General features: G+C 33.6%; 2 protein-coding genes across 20 annotated transcripts in view; both read left to right on the top strand.

Annotated features, from left to right (window-relative positions):
• Window positions 1-563: 563 nt before the first annotated feature.
• Window positions 564-8,617, top strand: LOC126914673 (glutamyl aminopeptidase-like). 12 transcript variants are annotated; one of them, XM_050718910.1, is made up of 14 exons: window positions 564-1,119; window positions 1,342-1,444; window positions 2,579-2,671; window positions 3,131-3,216; window positions 3,293-3,393; window positions 3,607-3,741; window positions 3,816-4,114; window positions 4,189-4,268; window positions 4,358-4,485; window positions 4,574-4,780; window positions 4,913-5,007; window positions 5,111-5,277; window positions 5,409-5,541; window positions 5,782-8,617. In XM_050718910.1, the coding sequence occupies exons 2-14, from the start codon at window positions 1,368-1,370 to the stop codon at window positions 6,155-6,157; spliced, it is 1,977 nt and encodes a 658-aa protein (XP_050574867.1). In that variant the 5' UTR covers window positions 564-1,119; window positions 1,342-1,367; the 3' UTR covers window positions 6,158-8,617. The 12 variants fall into 12 exon arrangements, with proteins under 12 accessions (XP_050574867.1, XP_050574866.1, XP_050574872.1 ...); XM_050718909.1 differs by having other exon boundaries at window positions 569-1,119; window positions 4,183-4,268; XM_050718918.1 differs by lacking the exons at window positions 564-1,119; window positions 1,342-1,444 and adding exons at window positions 2,142-2,449; window positions 2,785-2,847 and having other exon boundaries at window positions 4,183-4,268.
• Window positions 8,618-20,401: 11,784 nt separating this feature from the next.
• LOC126914680 (pyrokinin-1 receptor-like) overlaps window positions 20,402-25,867 on the top strand; it is a 34,204-nt gene continuing 28,738 nt past the window's right edge. For 6 of the 8 annotated variants that reach the window (XM_050718954.1, XM_050718956.1, XM_050718957.1 and 3 more), the window contains exon 1: window positions 24,072-25,364. The gene's annotated coding sequence lies outside the window, so the exon portion shown is untranslated. Of the gene's footprint in view, window positions 20,657-24,070; window positions 25,365-25,867 lie in introns of those variants that run through there. The other 2 variants (XM_050718958.1, XM_050718961.1) reach the window with 2 other exon arrangements.

The raw sequence follows: 25,867 nt of genomic DNA on the forward strand, positions 1-25,867 counted from the left end.
TTTCAGTGTATTTATAAATAAATTATTGTTATCCGTAGAAATACGCATGTTTTTTGTCACCTATGCAACGTTTAATATCGGATACCGAATTAGGAAAATCCTCGTTTTTCTACCTATCGATCTAACATACGTTGATTCACGTGCTGTTTTTACTCTTTTTCCATAAACCTCTTATCGTAACGAATTACATTGTTTCGAATTTAGTTTACACAGAAACCTCTTCACATGGTTAAGTACATATGGGATGGTCTAATACTATCCCAATGCCTAGTTTATTTGCTCTACGGATTTCTTATGCAAACTTTTTCCTCGTGTACTCAGTGTTCCCAGTTTGCAAACACGTTTTGTCATAGCATTTGTCTTGAAGGTGATTATCGTGAAATTTACATGTATCGAATTTGCATTTGACGAATTCCTTTGTCCTACTTCGATGGACAGTGAGAAACTGCGACTGAAGATAAAGTAATTAGTCTGTGAAGCAGTGTTAGAAACACGTCGTCTTAATATTCGTTTCATTTATTCCCACTTATCTAGTATTGGTATTACAGCGTGTCATATCTCGTTATAAAGTTTCAAAATGTTTTTTCTATAAATATCATTCATGAAAGCTTCCCTATAAATTTCTAAATACTTTCGTGTGTCGTTTTACTCTACTTACTCTGTTTACATTCCTTCACAGATTTCACGCTCGACTAATTCAATAGAATGTCAGCAACGTCGAAGGAAACCAAAGAAAAACACACAATTCGAAATCTTTCCAATTTCCAGCAGAAACTTCTCTATTAAGAAACGTTTCAAATGCTCTTGTCGAATTTATTAAATTTGCTAATACATTTATTGTTGAATTTGTTTAAGGATCAACCGCATCACGAGAGACAAGTAGCTGCGAACAATTTCCATAACGTGGACAAGGTCGCTGCTTCATCTAATGCGTAATTCAACCGGGTGCCGGCGTTGATTTTAATTAAGAGCAAGATCTAGTCACGTTTGGAGCCCAAAGTAAGAAGAACGTGAAACTGATGAAAATTTCGAGTTTCGTTTAGAGTCACATCAAAAGTCGAAATTATCGCGAAATTTGCTGTTGATCGTCGTAGAGGAAGCGTTCACCGGAAATCAAAGGTAATTGGATTGTTTTTTAATAGTAGAATGATAGAATAATTACTTGATGGTCAATTAAATGCCTAATCTCGACGATCGTTATCGATGGTTCGAGGAAAATTTTCATTACCAAATATTTATTGTGGTTCGTTTAACCTAACCAGCTTTGATTGATCATTATTCAATTTCACAGACAGAGAAAACTGGTTCAATAACTGTTATAAACTCATTCAGTGTTGTCAGTTTACTTGTTTCAGTGTTGTGCAGATATGGAACCGTGCGTTCATTTCATTTCATTCCAGTCTGGTCGAGTTTCCCAGCTTCGCTGCATTTACTGGTTATCCACGTTCGTTCCGTATCTGTTTGAATATTTGTTCCGGTCGTTGTCGCTCGTGTCATAATAATGTAATAAACGTTAGTACTTAACGGATTCGAAATTTAAGGAAAGTGTTAATTATTTGTGAAAAATAGAGGAATAGATTCTGAGATTGATTTGAATTAAATTTATTAAAATTACATATTTAAATGAAACGAAGAAATTAAAGTTGAATAAATGAATGATTAAATGAACCTGTTTGCAATGTATTCCTTCTATTGAACTAAATGTCACATGTCAGAACTGGATTTTTATAAATTATTAATTAACTAAACGACAATATATTTGTCCTGAAACTGGTTTCACAAAACTACTCCAAAAATGTGGTTCCACTCTTAATAAATAATAAAAAATAACTTCTCTCACAGGTTCAAACTATCGATAAAAAATAGTGAACAACGTTGATATCTTAACAAAATTTATATAAATGACTGTTTCCTAACAATATATTAACTATTGGAAATCTACCAAGAACGTTCTTTCCTACCACATATTTTCTCGAGCTGGAATTCTATTTCAAATCTCCCGCCTAAACTTATTTCTTCGATCATCTTTGAAAAATGCAATATCGATAATCATATCGTAGTTAATACATAGAAAATTGTTTCACGATTCTTTCTTGCTATATTACAAAAAGAGAAATTGCAACGAACACGTGATGTTCCAGGTGAAATAAACATTCAGATCCACTCCTCGGCGACGCATGCGCTCGAATGACAACAAAGATGTCGAGACGCAGTTCTAGTGGCGCTGAAAACTGTGCCGTAATGTTTTCAGCAATGAGAATTCTTTTTATATTATAATAACAATGAGTTTACTCCCGTATGAGTTTTGTTCCCTTTTGTTGGTTATTACTAAATCAATAGACTACACGTAGTGCATTTTTGGAGAAGTTTCATGTACGCATCCATAACCACCACCACCACCACCAACAACAACAACAACAACAACACAACAACAAATCCCTCGTATATGGTGCACCATCAACATTGATCATATTCATCAATGAATTGCATAATTTTATTTCAGCATAATTTTCATTGTTATATTACAAATAATTAAAAATATTTATTCTAAATATTAATTATTTATTATACTTTTTAGCATTCAAATGTATCCCCATTTGCAAGAAATGACATCGATGACTTTTGAACAAGGCATGCCGATATCCGATATACTTAATCTGCCTCTTAATCGGTAAGTTCATGTTCTTCACAAAAAGGTGAAGGGCCTGAATGATTGCCAATTCCCCATTAACGTATACACAACGTATGCTAAATGAAATAAGACCAAAGTTGCTTTTGGTGCAGTCACGAGAACCATGAAGTACAATATTAATTTGTTTCGCATTGATTATCCTATGGAAAAGTTAGGTAAGTGTCAGGGATATCATCAATGAGAAATAAATTGATTTCAAGATCATTCAAATTTCATAACGAACGTTTTCTGTTTCTTTAGATTTTAGAGTAAAGAAAGTTTCGAAAATTCAAATAATTCAAAATAGTCAAAAGAAAAGTTTGAAACTGAATATCAATTTCTTTGTTTTCTTTTTTTTTACACATTTCACATTTTACATTAAATGTTTCACACTAAATATAATCAGAAATTGACTGGCTGAATATTTTTAAAATTTAGAATTTTAATTTAATTTTCCAGATATTTTGGGGATTGGTTTGATACAAAGATGAAAGATGATTGCACAATCAATCATAAACTCCCACACGTGTGGTATGGAAATTTAGGTAAATGCAGTTAGTTATTGTGGTAATAAGAAGAAAATTTATTTTCAAAAGGATTAAAACGTTCTTATTAATTCAGTTACTATGTCCTGGTGGGATGACTTATGGCTAAGCAAAGGTTTTGCTTTTTTTCTGAAGCATAAGGTCACAGAAGATGCAATTCTTCCTGGTTGCCAAGTCGTTAGTTATTCACTTTATAGCTATTTCGACTCACTTTTTCTTAGATTATCTAATTAATTAATTATTTTTATTGATAATTTCATTACAAAGTTGTTTCTGCTTCTTAATTAAAAGATGTACTTAGAAGGAATTATTTTACTTGAAAAGAATCGACATATCAATAGAATATTGGTTAAATCAATACGTAATATTATTGAATAAATTTATTTACAGACGGATCTGTTCTTAGTCGAACAAATGCATTCTGCTCTTGCAACCGACGCGGAACTGAGCTCGCACCCTATCGTTCAAACTGTTAACAACATCGACGAAGTAACTGCAATATTCGATGAAATATCTTACAAAAAGGTAACTTTATCGTGGAAAAATATTTGATTTTTATACTCCACATTTTACATGTATATTGTTCCTTTATTTTCAAGATGTTCTCGTTAATTAGAATGATGGAGAATTCCATAAAACCAACAATTTTCGAAAATGAAAATTACTTAGATCTAAAGAAACTTATGTACCAAAACCCGGAGGCCGCTTATCTCTTCAAAATATTACAAGAATGCTCGCTGGATAACTTGAACGTGACAGCTATAACAGATACGTGGACCAGACAGAAAGGATTTCCGGTGGTGAACGTGAAGAAATCTGGTAATAAATATATATTGACGCAGAAACGATTCTTGAACGATCCGGATGCTGACTGTGATCCATCGGAATCTGAATACAGGTAACATAATAAATTCAGTCAAAATAGATTTAAAAAAAAATAAAGAAAGATTATCTTTTTTGTTTAAGGTACAGATGGACTATTCCTATTACTTACATCACCAACAAGATATCCACACCTACTCTTGTATGGTTCGATAAAGATGCCAAAGATCGTAAATATTATTTTACACCTAGTATAATTCGGAAATTTCATGTATTTTTTCAACAATGTAAGTATCATCTAATTATATGAATTTTGCAGTGGTGATTGAATTGGACGACCCAGTTGAGTGGATCAAGTTCAACGCACACGAAGTCGGATATTATCGTGTTAACTATGAAGAAAAAGAGTGGAATACTCTTTACAATATTCTTCGATGCCAACATGAGGTAAAACATGTAATATATTCTGGTCATTTATTCAATTCTTGATAATTAATTAAATAATCAATTAATTAAATTCTTGTCGTATTCTTAGACATTGTCGGCGTTTGATAGAGCGCATCTTCTGGAAGACGCGTTCAGTTTAGCCTACACTGGGCAACTCGATTATATTCTGGTTATGAATATGATGAAGTACCTGAAACGAGAAAAACACCCTATTCCATGGTGCGTGGCTTCCTCGAAGTTAATGTACATTTATACTCTCTTGAACGATGGGAGGATTTTCTCGAAGGCATTCAGGGTAAAAGAACAATTAATTTCATTTCTATATTTTTTCAAGTATTTACGATTTTATCTAGGCCCAACCAGACCGTGTTGTTTCGTAGAATTGTGAAACGAAGTGATTTTATCATTTCGCTAAATTGTTTTGTAGAGATATGCGGGAGACTTGGTAGACAACACGTACCGTGAAATAGGATGGGAATTGAAGGAAGTAACAGACACTAAAAGCAAAAGTTATGCAGATATGTAGGTAAAAATTCTTTGTTCTGAAACAAGTAGTCGTTATTTTTTAATTTTTATTTTTATCACTATTTTTACATTCTTTCGAATTTTACTTTGATTCACGTAGAAGACTTCAAAAGACAATCTTGGAATTCGCCCTCGCTGTGGAACACATAGATTGTTGTATCGCAACCGAACGAATATTCATAAAATATTTCTGTGGTGCGTTTGAACAAGATCAAATAGAATACGTTCCAGCAAACCCTTATGTCCGTGATCTTTTCTGTTATTACGGTAAACATCTTAACTTTTATATTTTAATATTCAACATTTACGTTTCACAAGAAAGATTCAATTGATATTGAAATTTTACATTTACGTAATATTTACACTGAATTTATTAACCGTATATTGTACTCTTCTAGGAATGCATTACTTTGGCGATTTATCAGTATGGGAAGTAGTATTCAAACAATTTATAGCTGAAAACGATAGGATGGAAAAACTGATGTTGATGCGTACGCTCACCGCGATCAAGGACACTTCGATTTTGGAACAGTAACTCACTTGCTTCTTTTAAAAGTAGCTTTAAAGATCTCAAAATATTTCTTTATAAATTTCACACAGTATGTTTTATTTTTATACGAAAGTTAGAAATTAAAGAAATATAAAAAAATAAATTTAAATAAACTACAAAGATCTATGGAAATAAATTTCAAACTGTGGTACTCTAAGAAAATAAATTTATAGAAATATAATAGGCTTTTATATTGTATTTTCTTTATATTTTCTTCGCAGATTCATCGTAACGGCCACAGACGAGAAATACGTTAGCGCCCACGACTTCCTCAGTTGTTTAATCGCCATGTCGGAAAATCCCGTAGGAACACCAGTAGTCTGGGAATGGGTGCGTTCCAATTGGGAGTTCCTAGTGGACAGATATACCCTGAACGACCGGCATCTCGGTTCGTTGATCCCATCAATCACGAAGACGTTCGCCACGCAGACAAGTTTAGACGAAATGGAATGCTTCTTCGCCAAGTATCCCGATGCTGGTGCTGGCGCCATGCATCGCGCGAAAGCATTAGAGACAGTATCCAATAACATAAAATGGCGAGCCAGGTCGTGTGATAAGCTGGGAATGTGGTTACTTCGATACAGAATAGAAAAGTGAAGAAGGTCGATATAAAGGCGTTTATTATTATTGCAAATTATATCAAAAGCATGTAAAATTTTGTCTTAATCGACGGAATTTGCAAAGGAAAGAAGAAGTTTTATACGCAGGATGGTACTATTATGAAAGTGAGAAGAAGAATAAGATTTACGTTTGTCTTTTGTTAATTTAACTCAAGAAAGACTAAAGAGAAGGAGAAATATGTTGTGTAATCATTTTCTAGAAGAATTATCGAAGATTGTAATTTCTTGCAATTTGAAAATTTACTTTTAGTTAGTTACTTTAGTTGAGTTAGTATTGTGTAAAAAAGAGAAATATGTGCAAGAATTTCATTAGAAGATAATTGTTTCAAGAACGGAAGAACATCGGGGAAATAATATACACGTATATTATAATACAACAATATTTATACTTATTTGTAAGCAATCCGTATTCTTTCTTTGATAAACAAAACGTCCTGAAGCAAACGAAGTTGCTCGTCGTTTCAACGAATGAAATCGATGCTATGTTTCGTTCCACGGATCAAAGGGTAATCAACAGGATAAATCGAGCCATTATAATTGTTCTTCCCTCCCGGATCGTACAATTGGATTCACTTCTATTGGACGATCATGATCAACGTTGTCAACAAAGACAAGCGGAACTTTAATTCATCCTGTCTGTCGCGTTTCCGTGTCTTCGTGACTTTATAGAACGTGTTTTACCTTCGCCTGTCTTCGACAGTTAATGGCTTGACATATAACCATGTTCTATATCCGTCAATGTCGTCAGTTTAGAGTAGTCCACGCTGAAAAGGGCAACTATTAAAGTCACTGCATAGAATGAAATGTTAGCTTTATCGAGCTGTGGTCGGAGTTTCTACTAGAATTGAAAATATTGTGGACGAATAACTGTATTAGCGAGAAATTATATTGTCAATGATTTTTTATTTCATCATATCTTTTTATATTTCTTATTCAAATCTTTCTGTCGTCACCTGGAAGATATAGAAATACATACATCTAATAGGAAAAGATACAAAACTAATTGAATGATATTAGATTCACTTTGTTTCTATGAATAATACAAGTTTTTTTAACAAATTTGCAGAGACTTCTTTACCTTAATAATAATATTTGTACTTTATATATTAAAGTAGTATTTCTATTCTATCTATAACTCTAAACTCTATTTCATATAACGCTCGAACGCAATTTTTCATTGGTTCTACTTTCATAGAATATTTTTACAAAATTGAAGAACAACTTCAAATAAATGGCAACAAGTCGAATAGTAAACCGCAGAAAAATTTCACAATTGTAATTTAACCAATCATTAGAATTTGGTGGAGCATTTATATCACGAAAATTGATCGTTAAGTACGATCATAATTCAAACCTCTGAATTTCTTAAATGCTTGCAATCGTTATTGTATACAACTATCTATTTGTTCTTCCGCTATCATCGATTTCCCGCACAACCCAGGGGTCTCATAATCTGTCAATTGATCCGTCATTGACAAAACGAGCTGCACAAATTGATTCGTTGCACAAATGGAGGTCGAAATTAAGCCTCCGCAAATATCGAAGCTCAATTAAGAGAGTAAGCTTACAGATCTCTTTTCGAAGAAATAAACCGAGTAAAAAGTTGCTCGTACAATTAAATTTATGTTTCAGTAAATTAACAAATCGAAAAACTTTTACAATTTTAGATATTATCAGATTTTAATTTAATACTAAAATAACTTTGCAATTTTCTTACCAAAGTAATTCTGATAGTAAAGAATATTATAAAAATTCTTTTACAGCAAATTCTGTTACTACTAATCCGTCGAAGAACTGAATTTTAATCATACATTTTTACAGTGCGAAAAGATTGTCTAGAAATTAATAAGTGTTTGGATTGATATAATTGTCTGGATGGTGCAAATATTTTCGTTTTCTTCAAACATGTTCGTGAGGCGAAACAGGTAAAATTCGTGGCTGTCCCCCGCGATCCAAGATCTAGTTATCCGAATGAGGTCAATGATAATTCATTGCGTAATCAACTACCAAAGGTTAATTCATGAATATCGAGGAAGATTCGGCGTTGGTAACGCTGCGCATACTCGATCATACGACTATTTTCGTTCGCCAAACAAGCAACAAATTTGCATATCATTTATCCTGTATTGCGAGAAATTTAAAAAAGCAAGAACTGAGACAACGAATCTACTTGAACATCATTTTATCAACATCTTTTAATCGGTGAATTTAACAAACCAATCATTGAACAATAAATTTCAACAATTTTCCAACATTAGTAATTATATAGAAAGAAAATGACTAAGAAACTAACTGATATTTTCGTGCATTGCGGTGGATTTAAGAAACCAAATATCTGATGGTGTAATGTAATTTGAATAGTCTTTTTTCAATATCTATTAATCAACGAAGTAAGTACGACTAAGTAACATCGAGCAATAAATTTTATTAAACGATCTTTCAATTATTTTCTCCTAAAATTACCGCAATTATCTAAAAAGGAACCCAATAAAATAGGATTGAATATATCGAATATTCGATATATTCAATTTGATCTGAAACTTTTTGTCTGTATCTACCAAATGTTAATCATTAGGTATCCAAAAGAAAAAAGATGATCGTTCAAGATTATTTCTACCTTTTTAGGAAAGAAGCATAATGGTAACATCCTCATCCCTCTGAAAGCGGTGCTCTCTTATCAGAAAATAATTTATAGGCTATTTTGTCCGGTTTCCACGTAATCTAGCTAATTTTTTCATCTGTTATCCTCTATCCTGTGATATCATAGGTATCCAGCGGAAGCGTGACGCGGCAGCATTTCGATTTCCTGTCCGGTGAAAGTGTATTCGCAACAATGGGATCACTATACGCCATTTCCTATCTATCACTTATCTTCAGCCTGCGTTATCCTCCTTCGTACCTTTTTTATTTAGGATGCATGTTAGAGAAATGTCGGTGCTCGTTATTTGATTCGAGAAAGAGTCTTTAATTAATATTTTCGATAGTTCTTAGCCTTTCCAAGTGATGTTTTTATGAACAAGTGCTTTCAAATAATCGATTGATTACCTTCTGTAGAATATCGTAGTCTTTCGTCAGTGATGTAGTATTTTCCATTTGGTCAAACTTTGTTGAAATATTTTATGCGCGAGGTGAGGAAAGGTTTTATAAGCGATCGAATTCGAGAAATTTATTTATTGCCTTTTAAAAAAATATATACAGGTTTTAGTTCTTCTGAGGTGATCGAACTTTGTTAGAATATTTTATGTACACAAGAATGTATTATGGATATGAGAATTTGATTAGTGACTGGTTTCGAAAAATTAATTTATTAGCAACGATCAAATAAGTTCCAGGAGTTTCTATTTGTCGAAGTATTCCTGTTATCAAACTCGATGAATAAAATTAACGAAGCTTCTGTGGAAAAGATGTTTCACAAATGATTATCGTTTATATTTATCTTGTATCGAAGTGGCCGTGAATTTTTCTTGTGGATTTTTTTCATTTTGAGAGACAAGTAAAATGCACATGAAGCTTCATGGAAATTCTGCTCGTTTATCAAATCTTATCGATAGATAAGATTATGTATATTCGTATTCTATGTTCTATGTATGGACGTTCTTGAGCTTTTAATCTGTCAACCTGTGTTTGTATAATACACAAGACATATTTTTCGAAATGTGAGTAAAGGATTATTACCGAACGATCAAGCATTATCGACTTTTCCTTTACGTATAGTCATACTCTTTCAGTATATCTCTATAGTGAATTTTCCATAGATTCTATAAATATTTTATAACACACTAAATTTGATTATACTTAAAATTTATATTTAATGTGCATATTATTATTATTGTTTAAAATTGTCTCTTTCGTTATTTCCTTGATTCCCTATTTCATTCCTATACTTAACAACTTTTGGATAAGTATTATATCTACAATTAACTATGGAAAATTTAACTCTGGAATTCTTTGGAATTCAAGACCCAAATTTTTAATTTCTGCATGATGAAAATCGCGCGTAGATTTCTGTTGCCATAAAAATTCAAGTCTTTAATCACAATAGGTCAAAAATTGCTCCCAACAATTGCCGTCATTTTAAAAATTCCATTCGGCCCTCGAATTTTCGATCGAAAATGTAAGATTATTCTTGTCAATGTTCCCCGATTTTTTCTTTCCTCCTAGTCTTCAAAATTCTCTTTTCCAACTCTCGTATTAACGACTTCGACGAATTTCGAAATTTGCATGGAACTCACCCGATTGGAAATTATTTCCGCTCCATTGAGAAGCTGAGCGGAAGTTTGAAAAATCGGAATCTCCATCATGTAACTTTCACCTTTCCTTTATGTAGCGTGGCGACCTTTTTAAAGTTCAACAGCAAACTATTTACACGCACAATCGGGTTTCTTCTACCTTCTTCTTGTCACTGAGATTTTCCGCCATCCAGAACATTACGAATCGAAGAGATCGAAGAAACCGATATAAAACGACAAAAGCTTTTCCCTTATGTTATCAAACTTTTTGATTCGAATTGAAGGATTTCTTCGAGGGATCGTCACTAAAAAACACATTCGGAATATCTCAGTATTCGTGATAGAATTAACTTCACGTGAAAAGAATACATTTAAAATCAGTAATAAAATTTTGTCGTACAACATTTCGTTTTCTGGTAAACCGAGCTTGAGAATTTAATCATTCATAAAACATAATACAAAAATAGGTTGAACATGAACGTAAGACAAAAGTATAGCATACAATCTTTTTACGTTTAAGCTGGTAAGAAGATGTTGCATCAAAGTCACAATTTTACTATAAATTGGCTTTTGAAAAAAATAACAGCCAATAAATTTCAAATATTTATTATGTAATACTGAAATTATGCAGTAATATTGGCATTTCCCTGCGTTATTCTAATTTCTTAATTAAATTTTTTAAAAGGTCAACGATAATTAATGTATTTATTTTATTGCAGTAACTATAAAATTTCAGATTATTATAATCATTTCGATATCGAAAGAATTTTGTTGCTTGAAAGTCTGTACAAAACGAGAGATAGCGACAGATTAATTGGTCAGAAATCATTGAAGACAGCACAGTCTTGACAAATCACCGAAACATATACTTATTCTTCGTATTTCTACCTTTTAATGCTATGTTACACGTTTTGAATTAACTTTATCTTTGTTCAACTTGTTCGGTTTGACAAAATAAAACTGGCATCGAAAAAATAACGATAATTTTTCGCTCGTAATAAATGTATCAGAGTTAAAAGATAGCCTGACACGGTGTTATACGACGAAGTCATGCTACTTGTCTTCAGATATAGTTCCACTTATCTTCGATCATTTCATCGAAACTAAGTTTAAACAACGAATATAAATAAAAAATTAAGATGAACAACTTTCTTCGAAAAAATGCATGAATCCATTCTTCTTTTCCTATTTTCTTATTGCATCGAAATTTTTTAACCGTTCCTCAACAGTTCTAATTTATTCCGTGTTTTTCCGAATGTTCTTTTTACGTTTCTTCTTACTCTTTTTCTTCTTTGAGTACTTCAAGCTCCGTTGAATATTTTATTGGAAAATGCAAGAAAGAGAGAGAGAATCACATCATTCTGCATTTCGATTCTCTGATTTCATACATTGTCCATTGCCACTACGTCACGTGTAATTTAATAACAGATCGTTTCGTGGGAACAATCGGGGCTCGTCCCTTTAGCACACGCGTCGAGAATTTTGTCGAACAGAATAGGAAACAAGCAATTGTTTTCAAACTTCAAAACGAATTATCAACTCCTTGTTGCTTCGTTATACGCTACGTGGTTTCTGACGCTTCGTCGTTTTTATTTCTGCCTGATAAATCATTCCATGGAAATTTTTACTGACTCACGAAGTTTCTATTACTTTCGTTAAAAATATTTCGAATTTCTGTTACAAGATTTATTCTATCTATTCCAATATTATTATTTTATCACTTAGGAGAATTACTCTAAAATACAAGTAATCTTAAAATTCAAAAATTCGTCAAAGATCATCCGACCATCGTGTTATTCATATTATCTTCATCGACAAAATTCTTTCTAAAAAATTTATATTATTACAATACGATATGATCGCGTCGTGAAGAAATGTTCGACCGTGTGAATAATTTTGCACAGTTAATCATCGTGGAATATGTAAATCTACCGTTTTCAAGGCGAACTGGCGACAAATTTCAGTCGAATTAAAACATTTCGTGTTAATTGCGTGTGATACCAAGAACGTTTAATTGCGCTTCTGGCGATCACGAACAGATTTATCCATTGCAAGACGCAGCCGGTCCCGCGGGCTTCCGCCCGATTGAAAAGCTCGATGCATTATAATTATTGGCAAGCTGCCCGCGTCTAAAATCAGAATGCAGCTCCTTTCGCACGTTCGCCTGTTGTTACAGCAACAACCGTCTATTGACGTGTAAATTATCGTCGCATGGACGAAAAACTGCAGGAACATCTGTCCAGATTTGCCAAGCCAAAAGTATTTTTCTCTGGTCGAAATAGAAAGTAATTTTACGAAAGCTTTTTTCTACGAAGCAAAGATTCGCTCGCGAAAATTCCGCTTTATTTGTAATTCCTGCAAATTCTATTTGGTAGAAATATTTAGGTTTTATACAATAATTGTATAATTTAGTATAATTTCAGTAACTTTCGCACGAATAATATTTCAAATTTATTCCTACGAATAATAAATTACCCGATTATTTACATTAACATTAAAATATAACTGCTATCTCCTAAGAAATTCGAAATGGCACTACGAAGCTACAGAACCTTTCGTCATTCTGCTTTCAGCACAATAAATCCCATATCTACATATTGTAATATCTTATCGTTTAAAGCCATCAACGCGCGTTGATTCCTCGATCTCCGAAAAGACAGCAAAAGAAAAAAAAAGGAAGTCGCACCAAGCAACACGAGTGCTTAAAATTCTCTTAAATGACGATAAACATCTGCTAGAAACCTATTTGCACGATCAACAAAGAACTAGATCAGTAAACCACAATAGCACGTGTTCTCCATGAATTGATCAAAGCAAAACAGATCTTAGTTTTCAATAGAAACAAACAAACAAACAAGCAAGCAAAAACAGCTACGCAAGGAACTGCGGTATATTGAAGCTGAATTATCGCCAATTATGAGCACAGAGGAAAAGCTTAATTGGTAATAAGGAAAAGACATTTTTACTTATTCTGTTGATTCAAAGTGACACTTCGTTCGACAAAGCAATAGAACGTATCTGATGAAAGTCAGAAATAAAAGTCGGAAATAATAATCAAAGCAATGTATGTAAAAGCGGTACAAAATAATAAGCTCGTAATTCGCTAAAAGGAAAGAGAAAAAAGATGAATCGGAGATCTTGATATTATTATATAAACGATACGAAACAGAAGAGAACTAAACAAACACTCGTCAAAAAAAAAATAGAATCGTTGGAAATTCATCGATATTATCCAGATCACGTAATCGAACAGGCGACTATTTGTCGATACGATACAAAACAATTAGCAGCTTCGTTTCACGTACTGAAAGTCCCTGATTATTGAAAATTCAGTAGAACGATCCGATATACGGCGCACCTTTCATTGAAACACAATATTTTCCACGCGTAATTAATTATTCAACGATTTGTGATCAGAACATATGGTTTGTCCTGGCTGACGGCGTAAATACAGCTCGCCGTTAATTGGTTTTCGCCGAAAGCTATGTTGTGACCGGTTAATTAAAATTCGTTCTCGTTTCCACGCCATTTTTACTCTCTGTTGTGGTCAGCGACGCGTGGACTCGTGATTTATGCTGTGCATATTAAGTACAGAGCAAAGCTGTTTCAAAGTCTCGTTTCACGATCTTTCAACGATCCATAATTCATCTCAAACGTGGATTCCGCGAAATAGAATCTGAAAGTTGGTCGGATGATTTTTAAGTGATCTACGATAACCTGCAAATAATATTTTGTATAAAAAATTTGTATAATTTTCAATATTTCTCTTACTGTGTTAAATCGATCAGAGAACATCATCCACGCGAGTCACTTTGAGTTTGGCGCAGGTTTTGTACGCGTATCGGTATCGATGCACCAAACGATGTGGTTTCATCTTGCCACATTCTCTAGCAGGTGTTGCTAAATATCTGGTAAAACTGGAATTTGTATTCAGGAATTTATAACGAATCGTGTTTAACAGGAGATAGCAGAAATTTCTGTTATGGCCAAAACAGGTGACATTCTTACTGTGTACATTGGCCCATGGAACGACATTAACCCAAATCACATAAACATTAACGTCCGATTTGCATGGGCGAGTAATAATTCATATATTCCGTGTTCTATAGCTTCTTTTCGCTTCAAGTTTTAACGTCCGCAGTGTGCGAGTTTCATAGAATGAAATATCGTTCGAGACATCAACATCAAAGTTTAGCATTTTCAGCATATTATCTTTTTGAACGACCCACGTGTACAAAGGGCATCGTATTATACATATTTTACACGACTATTCCAATCTAAATTTTCTAACAGAGGCAACAAAGGAGCTACATCGGTGCTTTCCACTTACCTTTTCAAAGTCGACTTCCACTTTGTCGTATTTATTCGTTATAGAAGATACCAAAAGCGTAGTGTGACTTCGTGAAAAATCTTGAAAAAATGGTTAACGCAAATTGAAGTTTCATAGTAATCAGTAAGGAAAGCTTTCGGAAACACAAAGTTTCGGATTTAGGCTTTATATCATGTACGATAAAACAATCTATTCAGTGTTCCCTTTATTGAGTTAGAATTTCATAAAGATGTACGTACGACACATATACAAAATGGACCTGTAATTGTAGTTTGAAAAGTGTCTTTTCTTGGCAAACGTGTTTTTTACAACAGTGCACCTTCGTACAAACCAAGTCCGTGAAATGTCGCGGTGTTTATCTCAACAGAACAAAATGGATCGTACGTAATTAATTATACTATACGTTAACAAACAGTTTTGGTGTACTGCTCATTTCTACATTTCAAGACTCTAGAGACGCGTGCTTTCCATAGATTACTATGAGATTTGTTTTCGAAACTTCACGGTTTTTAAACTATTAGGTTGGTTAGTGATTGCGGATTTTGTCAATACCACCTAGTGATAAAATCCGTAATCAATTGCCAACCCAATGCATCTCGCCACACGAATGAGTTAAGCAGCGATAAGATAAAATTGAAATTGACATTAACTTCTAATCCATCGTGTAATAGCGTATTAGGTAACACGATTTTCATGGGATCGTTGGCAACTTACCGAAAAAATATCGATCGAGATCGAAATCATGATTAGTAAAATCTAAGATGATCTTTGACCGCGTACTATATGATTTTTCGAGTCTTCGATCGATCATCGTAGAGCTGGAATTATTGCAGTCAAAGGAAGAATAAGACTATCTTCCTTCCTCTGTAATTTTTGTCAGCCTTAGCTGGTAAATAAACTGCGTATCCTGTTCCACAGTGATTCTGATCACTGTGCGTTACGGTATAATAATTCTAAAACACAACCAGTTTTCGGCATGAAATCATAACAGTAATTAGTCGGACCACCGAACGATTCAGCTGGGGCAAATTCTGATATATCATTGAAGTTCTAAAATTCTAGTAGGAAGCTCCGAAAGATTTAATTTATCGTAAATTATATAATAAAATGTTTTTTATCAATCTTTGCCTTTCTACGGATCTTTCATCATAATTAATTATTCATAATTTACCCTTATTGATAATTTGTCGTAACTCGATGCTTTTGCCCATTTCTTTTGCCACAGATTCAATATTGAAAAATGTTGTGCTCACGAAAGCAGACAAATAAATGAACGATATATTAATCAAACAGTCCTGCTTGAGATTAATCGTTCAACGGTATGATATCATAAAATTTCAAAAACGAAGCGTGGAATGTTAGAATGTTCATTCGAGATGCGATTCGAGGAAGGTTCCAGATATCATTGGACGAAAGTTGCAGTTTTCGAAGGCTTGAAGAATTTAATTTTGCGTTTGAATAATTCCAAGTGTAATAACGATCCAATGAACTTGATCAACGTTCATAAGACGCGAACAGTGACCTCGCCATTTACCAAGATTTCTTCGAACGCATAATGTCGATATCTTCAGGATCAATTACTAAGGAGAAATTATCGGAAGGTCGATCATACGATATCCCGAAGCAGAAATGTTTTCCGTAGAAGACGAGCAATAATTTAAATTAAAAGTAGAAAACAGGATCCGGACTAATGAGCCAAGAATGATATTCTGTAATATATCCTGATGACATCAGACTCTGATAATGAACGGAAAATGTCCAGTATATGGAAAATATTTGTTTAGGCAAAAATAGATCCATTATAAGTTACGTACGTGTATAAAAGGTTGTCGCCTTTATATTTAGCCTTCCTCGTAAGAAAAAGTATCTCAATATAACCAGAAAAGAGGAAGAAGCTTGAAACAAAGAAATGAAAACGATCATAGAACTTCCAATGACACGGACCGAGCCAGATTTCTTGATTAAATCAAAAAGTTAACTTTGTCAGTTAGGCTAAATGTGTTGGTAGACTAAAAACGTTTACTCGTTTATGGATTAGGATTAGGATTAGGTTGTGAAACTGTTGAAGTGGTCACCACTTCTAGGAAAACTCCACATCTGGTCTTTTTAGCTTTCTCAAGCGCTGAAGCCATCGACAGCACATAGACAAAAGAATAGCAGGGAGGCAGACCATAAACTGTAGACAGGCGACGTTGGCTTCGGGGTTTTCAGTCATAAAGTAACACTGCTAGCGCGCGGATCTGGACCAGCTCAAATTGTATTCCTGTATTTCATTATTAAGTCAAATATATACTTTGTATCTTACACTTCATCCACGCGTTTTTCTCTCTTTATATACTGAATAACCTCAACAGAAACAAAGGCTAAAAAGCGAGGAAGTATATAGAAACATATCCCTTTTCATCCCTTTCTCTGCAACGAGAATTTACATTTCTCTTCTCAAGCCATTTTTTATATTCCGGTTTCTTACGATGTTATATATACATATATATCGCAGTAACGCAACAATTTCACTTGTAAGTCGTCGCATGGATTTTTAAAAAATGCTCACCCATCGATTCGCTTGAATGAATAAATATGTTAAGATAATTCTCGGATATAAAAATTCAATAGAAGAAAACGATGCCCGTCACGATCCAGTCACAATTCCAGTCGACTATCGTCCTACGCTCGTATTTTCCATATCACGTACACGCTCTGTTTTACGATTATCTTCACTCAATTCGGAGCAAGTACGCAGCCATTCCTAGAAAAAAAACGTTCGATCGCGCGGACGTAAAACTTTGGATAGCCATAAACTTTCCTTTAGCACCCTGATCCCAAAAATATGCGTTCTTGACTTTTTTCCCGCATTCGTAACACCGGGAACTTATCGTTGGTTGTACGCTATAAATTTTCTACAAGTAACGAATCAACGAAGCGTCGAAAATCTTCCCTATTATTGTTATATATCATACTTACGATTCACTTTGATTCGATTGAATATTATACTATGCGAGAATGCTAATTACTTTACAAGCCAATTAAAGTAATACAACGAAGAGATGCACCTGAAGTTGTGCTCGCTGAAATAATCCTGCTTGTAACCATTAATTACCATAGAAGCCTGAGGGGTTATTTCGCTCAAGGATCCTATTTCTAAATACCATATTCTACAAACTAAGTCCAAACAATGGTAACCATTAATTACCACGGAAACAAGAGGATGATCTTACTCGATTGTATTTCTTAATCAAATATTTTCAATATCGAACGATAATTTTAATGGTTCGTAGAAAAGGAAGGGATGATTCTACTGAGAAATTGCATTTCTAGATGAAGTATTCTTCTAAATCAATTCGAAATAATGGTAACCATTTAATCAACATAGAAAAGGGACGAGTGATTTTGCTCAAGGATTAAATTTCTAGATAAAATAAGCTTCAATATTAATTCTAAATGATAGTATCCATAAATAACGTTAAAAAATGCTATCACGATTATCGGGGCGCTATTTGCTTTCACTTATGCAGTGACCCGTTATGACGCATCGAACGCAACAGGTGACGCAGTTCCTCCGCTGCGGATTAAAATTGGAAAGCAACATGGGTAGAGCAGCTCGTTCATGTTTCGAGCAACCACCGATAGCCGAGGGAAATCGATAGTGATCGGTCGCCTAGCATCCGTTAAGTTAAAGCGTCTCGTATCCGAGAAAAATGCTCCATGGATGATCGTTTGCGTTCGATAAGTCGTGACGTTAAGAAGAATCGTGGCCCACGGTAGGTAAGTATACATATTCCGTGCAACAGGTGAGATGCAGCTCTTTTTTCTTCTTCAAATTTTCCCTGTTACATAGATTCACGTGTTTTAAGACAAGCATCTACTCGTATGTTCTTTTTCGATTGAAAAACGGCGACTGACATTTCGTTGCTAGACGCTTGGAATGGTCTAATATTTGATCGTATGTATTTATATTGAAATATCTACGATTGAAATATCTCGTGTTTTTAATTGTTATTCATCAAGACTATAATTCATATAGTTAAGATACATATGATAAGAATTTGAGGCTATTTAAAAGCAAAAGTAAAGTCGAGAATTACATATTGTGAAATAATATTGGGACTTTATGTTTATGTATTATTAGGATACTTTCATCATACGATAGTCATCAAAAATTTTGCAGATTTCACTTTCAAGGATAGTTTACGATTAGTTCAGGTTTGAAATTAAGTTGAGGTCCAAAGAATAATTATCGTAACATAAACGTACGAATTCGAAACATGTAATCGGATGCTAGCCGTAAGATATTATAATTTCAAATTTAATTTCAAATTTCAAGAATTTCTTATAAATTTGCTAATTTATAAGAAATTCTAACTAATTGGAATTTGAAATTTGATTATTGCGTTTCGAAAATCGAAGATAATTTTAAGGTAACGATACCAGCAGGAACATTCTATTGCAAATATATTCCATTAATTATTTCATATCATTTTACATTGATTATTTCACATCGATATTTTCATATTTGCAAATATTTTAATCTCGGCATCCGATAGATTTAAATATAAAGTAGAATTTCCAATGACTGCATAAGCACAATCACGAATTCCAGTTTTCCCAACAAATTAGACGATTAATAATCCTCTGAAAGCGAGTTCCTGAACAACTATTTACTTCAAAAAGTTCACATACGCATTCATGAATGCCGTGCATCCAAACGTTCCTCGCACCTTCTCTGTTGAATCATCCAAATTCAATTTCCCGGTTAATCCGTCGTTCCATTAATTAAATAAATACTTACACCTCCGATCGATCTCCACTTCGATATTCCAGTCTCATAGTAAACAATTGCGTTTCAATACTGTTATGGAATAGGCTTCGGTTTTATTTACATGAAATATTGGAAAAAATGATTATTAAAATGATAGGTATCCAATTCTTTGGCCAGGTATTATTTCGAAATAATTATACATTAAACAGCGAATAATTCGACGAATTGCATTATAAGCAAGTGATTTCTCTTCGAATTGTTTTATTATTTAACTATCAAATGAAATAATTATCTATTTTAATTGGTATTTTGTATATTAAACAAATGCTTCCTGCGTTAATATCTATCAACATTATCAATTGTGCAAAGAAACATCGATGTTAAATTTAGAGGTAAATTGGAATTAAAATTAAAACAATTCCGAGGGAATGTCATATGCATGTTGCGTTGTGAAATAATTCGACTAAACTGTTTGTAAGTCGAATATTCGCAAAATACAATTACTCGAAGCTTCACTTAATCCAAATCCACTTAAAAATCCAAATTACTCTATTTCTGTGAATGTAATTAATTTTCATTTGAAATTTATTTGCGGGTGTTAACCGAAATAGAAAATTATTTTATCATAAGACAAAGGAAATCTGCTTCGTCTGAATATCATCTCTAGGCCAAAAATAACGGAATAATGAAGCAATAAGGAAAGGATTCATTATTTCATCGCTTTTTATATCGTTGCTCGTTATTTCGTTGCTTTAGTTGGAATACAATTTACTGAACCCCGTGGTGATGTATCGAGTCAGCCGGGGGCGGAAGACGCAGGTGCGAAGGCAGCGCGTTTTGTTGTGAAGACCGCCTAACGACGCTTCTTTCAAATTCTCAGCACCACCACCGCACGCTCACAACGCGTTCAGTTCTCGTGGGCATCGGTCGATTCCAAAACACGCTGCCATTGCCAATATCCATGAAAATCGCCAACCTGTCTCTTATCTTTCCAAATATTCCATTACATTCTTCTTTGTCGATTCCAGACGAACAACATCAATGTTTGGAAAGAGACTCAAGTTCATTGGCGAATCGCGGAATTCGTTTCGCGAAGGGTACCTTTAGTGAGCTACGCGTGTGACGAATGGTTTCGGTGTCTTTTCAGATTTTGTGCTTTCTGTGAGTGTTGTGAAAAATCGTAAATATTAAATATTAATATTAAACTATTTTGTAGTTATTAAATGTTATTCAAATTTTCAAGTATCAGCGTTAAACTCTTATTTTGTTTTCATTACATGCTATTGAAAATGTTAAATACTAACATTACATGGCAGCTTCTGTTGATTTCTCTTAGTTCTTTCTTTTGAAATTTTCTTGCGAAGACGATACGTCGCAAGGTAGAACATAGAGCTCTTTGGTAAAGTTGCGACAGTCGTGACAAATTGTTTTCGCGCTCTTCAAAATTTCCGTTCTATGATCGCAATTGTTGCTGAACATGTAGCAAATATCGTACAGGGGTTTGTCAGTTTTTCTTCCTTCTGGAATTCCTTCGTGAGTAGAAGTTTATTTTATATTTAAGATGTACGTGAAAGAAAATCACAGCATACGGGGTATATACCGGGAGCTTTTATTTAGAAACAATTATTTTGATACTTTCTAAGATTTCTATGAACGTCGCGAAAGAGTTTTCTTATTTCTCGGGATTCCTTGAGAATTGTTTCGTAAATGGAAGTTTTTAAGTTTGGAAAATGGTAGTAAGGAGTACGCTACGTGCAATAACTTATAACTTCGCATGTAACGAACCATTTTGGAGCACTGAAGGATTCCTGTGTTTTCTGTGAATGCAACTGTTGTTTAAAATAGTTGCTATTTAATAAGAGAGTTTGTTGATTTTCTTTCCTCCTCTCTGGAAATTTGATCACAGCTGCGAAACTGTTACGAGTTTAACTCGTAAAATGTAACGTGGAGTTGGTACTATGTATGGGAAATTTCTTATTCAACATATATAAGACACGTAGCAAATCGTCTTAGCTCTCTAAAGGATTTTCGTGGAAGCTGCGAAAAATAAATATTTCACTCGTTTCTCATCTTGTCTTTATTTTGCAACTTTCTGCATTTTTTATTCAAATTCGAGAATTCATTGGATCTCGGCAATTTTTTCTATCTTTATAACTCTTCGTAGAATTCGAGAACTCATCGGATGTTGGAGATTCTTAATTATTAAAATTCTCCATCTGGGACTTCTTTGTTTCATGAATGGAACTTAATTTTCTATTTATCTTGTAGAACAGAACACGAAACACTTCGTACAAAGAATTCTTTGGTTAACATAAACCACATGTGTCATTCTCGTGACAGTAAACTCAAGTTCTCAAGTAGAACATCAAATACACACTCAGTGGACAGACTATTTGATTTCTGATCTGACAATAAGTGTCGTGAACAGTGTTAATCTAATATGGTGTGATTATGTTCGTTCGTCAATGGTTCCAGAACAACAATTGGATAATTTAAGGGTTTCGTAAGTGAGCGTGCGATAGAGTAGCTCGTCAGGGACTATTGTATTCTTTCTCTATTTCCTTCTGAAAACTGTGCAAAGGAAGGGTCGTAAAAAACAGAGTTCCCTCAAAGTCACTCAAGTATTGTCATTACTAGGGACTGTTTCAACGAGAAGGAGTTCCTTCAGTTAGAATAATATTCCCCGTCAGCAAGTAAAAAAAAAAAGAGCAATTCGCGATAATTCAGTATTATCTTCATTAATGTAACTTCCTTTCTAGTTTGTTTTAAATGCGTGTCTCTTCCTTATCTACATTGTTATTTCTAATTGTTAGAAACTAAGAGTTATCTTACATAGAATATTTATTATATTTATTATATAATTATATAGAGTACAACAGTGTTGAAGTTACGTGTTGAAGATATTTTCACACATACACGAAAACCTTAATTTTTTATTATTGATTTTAATTGCAAGTTTTATTCTGTGTGCGTTTTGTATCGATACGGTATATCTGATATTTTCAACAAAGGAATTATTTTTCCTAGCAGAATGTTTGTAAATCGATACATAATTTGTTTAATTTTTGATATATAGAAAACTCAATTTTTATTTTCGATACTGCTATTGTATGGTTGATACGATGCAAGCGAAATGAGATTCACGAGGATTATTCTATTTGGATCCTTATAAAGAAATTACGCAAATGAATCGAGGATTTTGGAATCTTTTTTAAATAGCTCTTCTAATTTCGTACGTTACACCGATGAATGAATTCTATTTTTTCTCTGTCCTCTTGTGGTGGTTGACAAATATCTAAAACAAAGTTTACGACAGCGTCCTTTGTAAGTTACAAATAGCTCTGTAATATAGTAGCCATTTTATATAATTCTGTAACAAACGGCGCGATCTCTGGATAAAAAACTTCTTTCTGTGTAGTTATATCGAGCGATACGCGAATATTTTCTGTCTTTCGAAGAAATATAAAAAAAGAATGAAGGGAAAATGCACGACGAACAGTGTGAAATACCGATAGTTTTTCTTTTTTGGACAAGAATAAAAGAGTCGTGAAAAAAAGAAACCGTGGAAAGTGTAGGAGCGTTGAGAAAAAAGGATAGCGATATATCTCATACCGATGCTGTTGAACAAGTGAATTGAAATTGTTTATCGATGCAGAATTTTATAACTCTCAAGCTGTACTATGTACGATTCAACGATACGTATGACACGAGATATTTGAATTTCATATAAATATCGCTTCTCTGTAAAAGTTCAAGCGGGTACACATACCCTGGGTACAGAGTATCGTGAACGTCATCAATACCAATGATATTGATTTTTCTTCAATTTTGATCGCGCTAAGTTACTATGTCTGAGAAAGAAAAAGGATTTTTATAGTGAATATTGAATGAAATTAATTAGCATCGAGGTATTCTAGAATTTTTTGTGCTCATCAGCAACGTTTTAAAAGTATAAGGGAAAAATGAAAAGAATTATTCGCTTAATTTAATGACATCATCTATTACTTTTATTATACCGTCAGCTTACTCTGTTCCATTGAATTCGCCAATCTTTTTCTTCTTCTTTCTTTTTCTTTTTTTTTTATGCAACTTATGGTAATTATTGAATCAATTAGAATATGAATTCGTCTTGGAACTTTACCAATTTGATTATCAGCCAATTTATTCTCTGAACATTTAATTTCAACTTTATTCAGAATTCTGCTAGTAAATTGTATTTCTCTGTATTGTTTCCTGTAAATTTATACGTAATAATTAATCTGTATATTTTATTGTTAATCTTAGACGCACAGGGTGAATCAACGCTATTTCCTAAAAAGAGGAGAGGTTTTCGTTAGCACGTCGATTCGAACAGAAAAGAAAATCCAAAGAGACATCGGGAAACTCAAACGTCCATCGAATCGAGACTTGAACCAATTTCGTTTGAAACGAACTTAACATCAATAATTACAGAAGATGCTCGTATTCCATTAACGTTAAGTGACACACGATTAAAGACTGACACAACGATTATCACGGACAGACAGATAAAATAGATATGTTTGCTTTATTTCCTATTGCGGGAATATTGTCACGTAGCGTTTCTCTTGATACCATTGAGACAACACCATTTACGAGACGATCGAAGACAAAACATGGTGGATCGTATAATATACCTCGTGCTAGATTGATTTTGCGCTCAAAATAATCTGTTAGATGGGAGAATCAGTTCGCCATTTCAGCGACGGCCAGGAGAAGCGTGGATGATTCGAACGTTGTCGAAGAATGTTCAGTCGCGAGCAAACCGCGCTCTAATCGCGTTCGTGTCACGAAAGCGAGCCACGCGAACGAACAGAGAAACTGGGAGAGTAATTCTTTTCGTTAGAGTCAACCGGTTGATGAGACGAGGAATTATCGCGAGGCTGAATTGAACGATACCTTTGAGATTGTTCGGAGGAATTTTTTAATAATCAGCGACTTGATTTTTTGACATAAAGGAATAGTCAAGTCAGAGGGGAAACAAAGAAGCGAATGAAATTTCTTTTGAAGTTATTCGAGGAAACATTATAACAATTGTCCATGTTATGAAAAGCATTTTATTATAAGGCATTTCGTGAAAAGGATTTCTTTTTTTTTTTAGATCAATCGGATAAGGAAGTGAATGGATTGTTGTGGTTGTGAGAAGCTCGATCGTTGGAATTGAGGTGCGAATCCAAAGGATGTTTATTGCGGTCAATAATTTGATGATGAGAAAAATTTATTCCTGTTGAAGCTTGTCGAGAAACAAGAAGAATCTTAAACCGATTTTCGAAGGAAAAGTGTAACTTTGAAGAAAATCTTATTGGTTTTATGACGGAAACAATGAAAAATTTGAAGAGATGTTCTGTATCTATCTGTGGAAGGAAGAGATAAATCATTCTGAGAAGGAAACAAGAACAGTTCGAGGATGATCGTGAATAATCTAACTAAAAATTGTTAAATTTAATATTAAAATAATTAAGCTTCATACCAAAATATTAAATTTCAAGTAAGTTTTCAGAAAAAAGAAGATATAACTAAATCTGAGAGAGAAATGAAAGATAGTAAAGGTCGAGGGGAACAATTTAATAATGCTTGGGAATAATCTAAATAATCATTCTTAAAATTCAACCTGTATTGTGTTACGAAGAAGTAGGTGTACAGATTAATAAAGAAACATAAATTTGAAGTGCAAAAATCGATAATTGTATACCATACAATTATCACAAAGAGGAAGAAAAACCTAAACGGAGGTTATACAGCATTTGACAGATTAGTGGAGTTGAAGGCGGAAGTAAGAAGAGAAAGAATTGATGGATAATCTTGGAAGAGGAGAAACAATTTCCAACGATCTCACGGAAGTAAGTTTCAGGTAAGAGAAATAATTCATAGAAACAATAAAAAAATATTATAAAAGATTGTAAACTATATTCCGTATTTTATAAAGAATATGCAATTTTTAAAACAAATTATTAAAACAAATGACTAATTACTTAGACGAAGAAATTGTTTCAAACACGAGTTCCAAACAACTGACAACTCGGCACTGTCTTTCAATGATCGAGAACCGTTCATTTACGAGTGAACTTTCCTAATTCACAAAGAAGAAACGACACAAAAACGCGACGAACGAGACGAAACGATTAATTAATCATCTTGTAAGAAGGAACTGTTGAAACTTGATTGCAAAGTGTCTTACGATAATTGACTTTGACGAACGATCGAAAATAATTCGGTTTTAAGAATGTTGAGATTAATTGAGCTAAGCACATAGAAGCTAATTGGAACTAATTTATCGTTGAAGGCGTCAATTAAAAGAAATTATTTTAGCGAGCATTCGATTCGAAATTGATCGTAGGATGAACAATAGCGGAG

The sequence above is a fragment of the Bombus affinis genome, chromosome 3 (assembly GCF_024516045.1).
Source record: "Bombus affinis isolate iyBomAffi1 chromosome 3, iyBomAffi1.2, whole genome shotgun sequence".
In the NCBI taxonomy this organism is placed as follows: Eukaryota; Metazoa; Arthropoda; class Insecta; order Hymenoptera; family Apidae; genus Bombus; species Bombus affinis.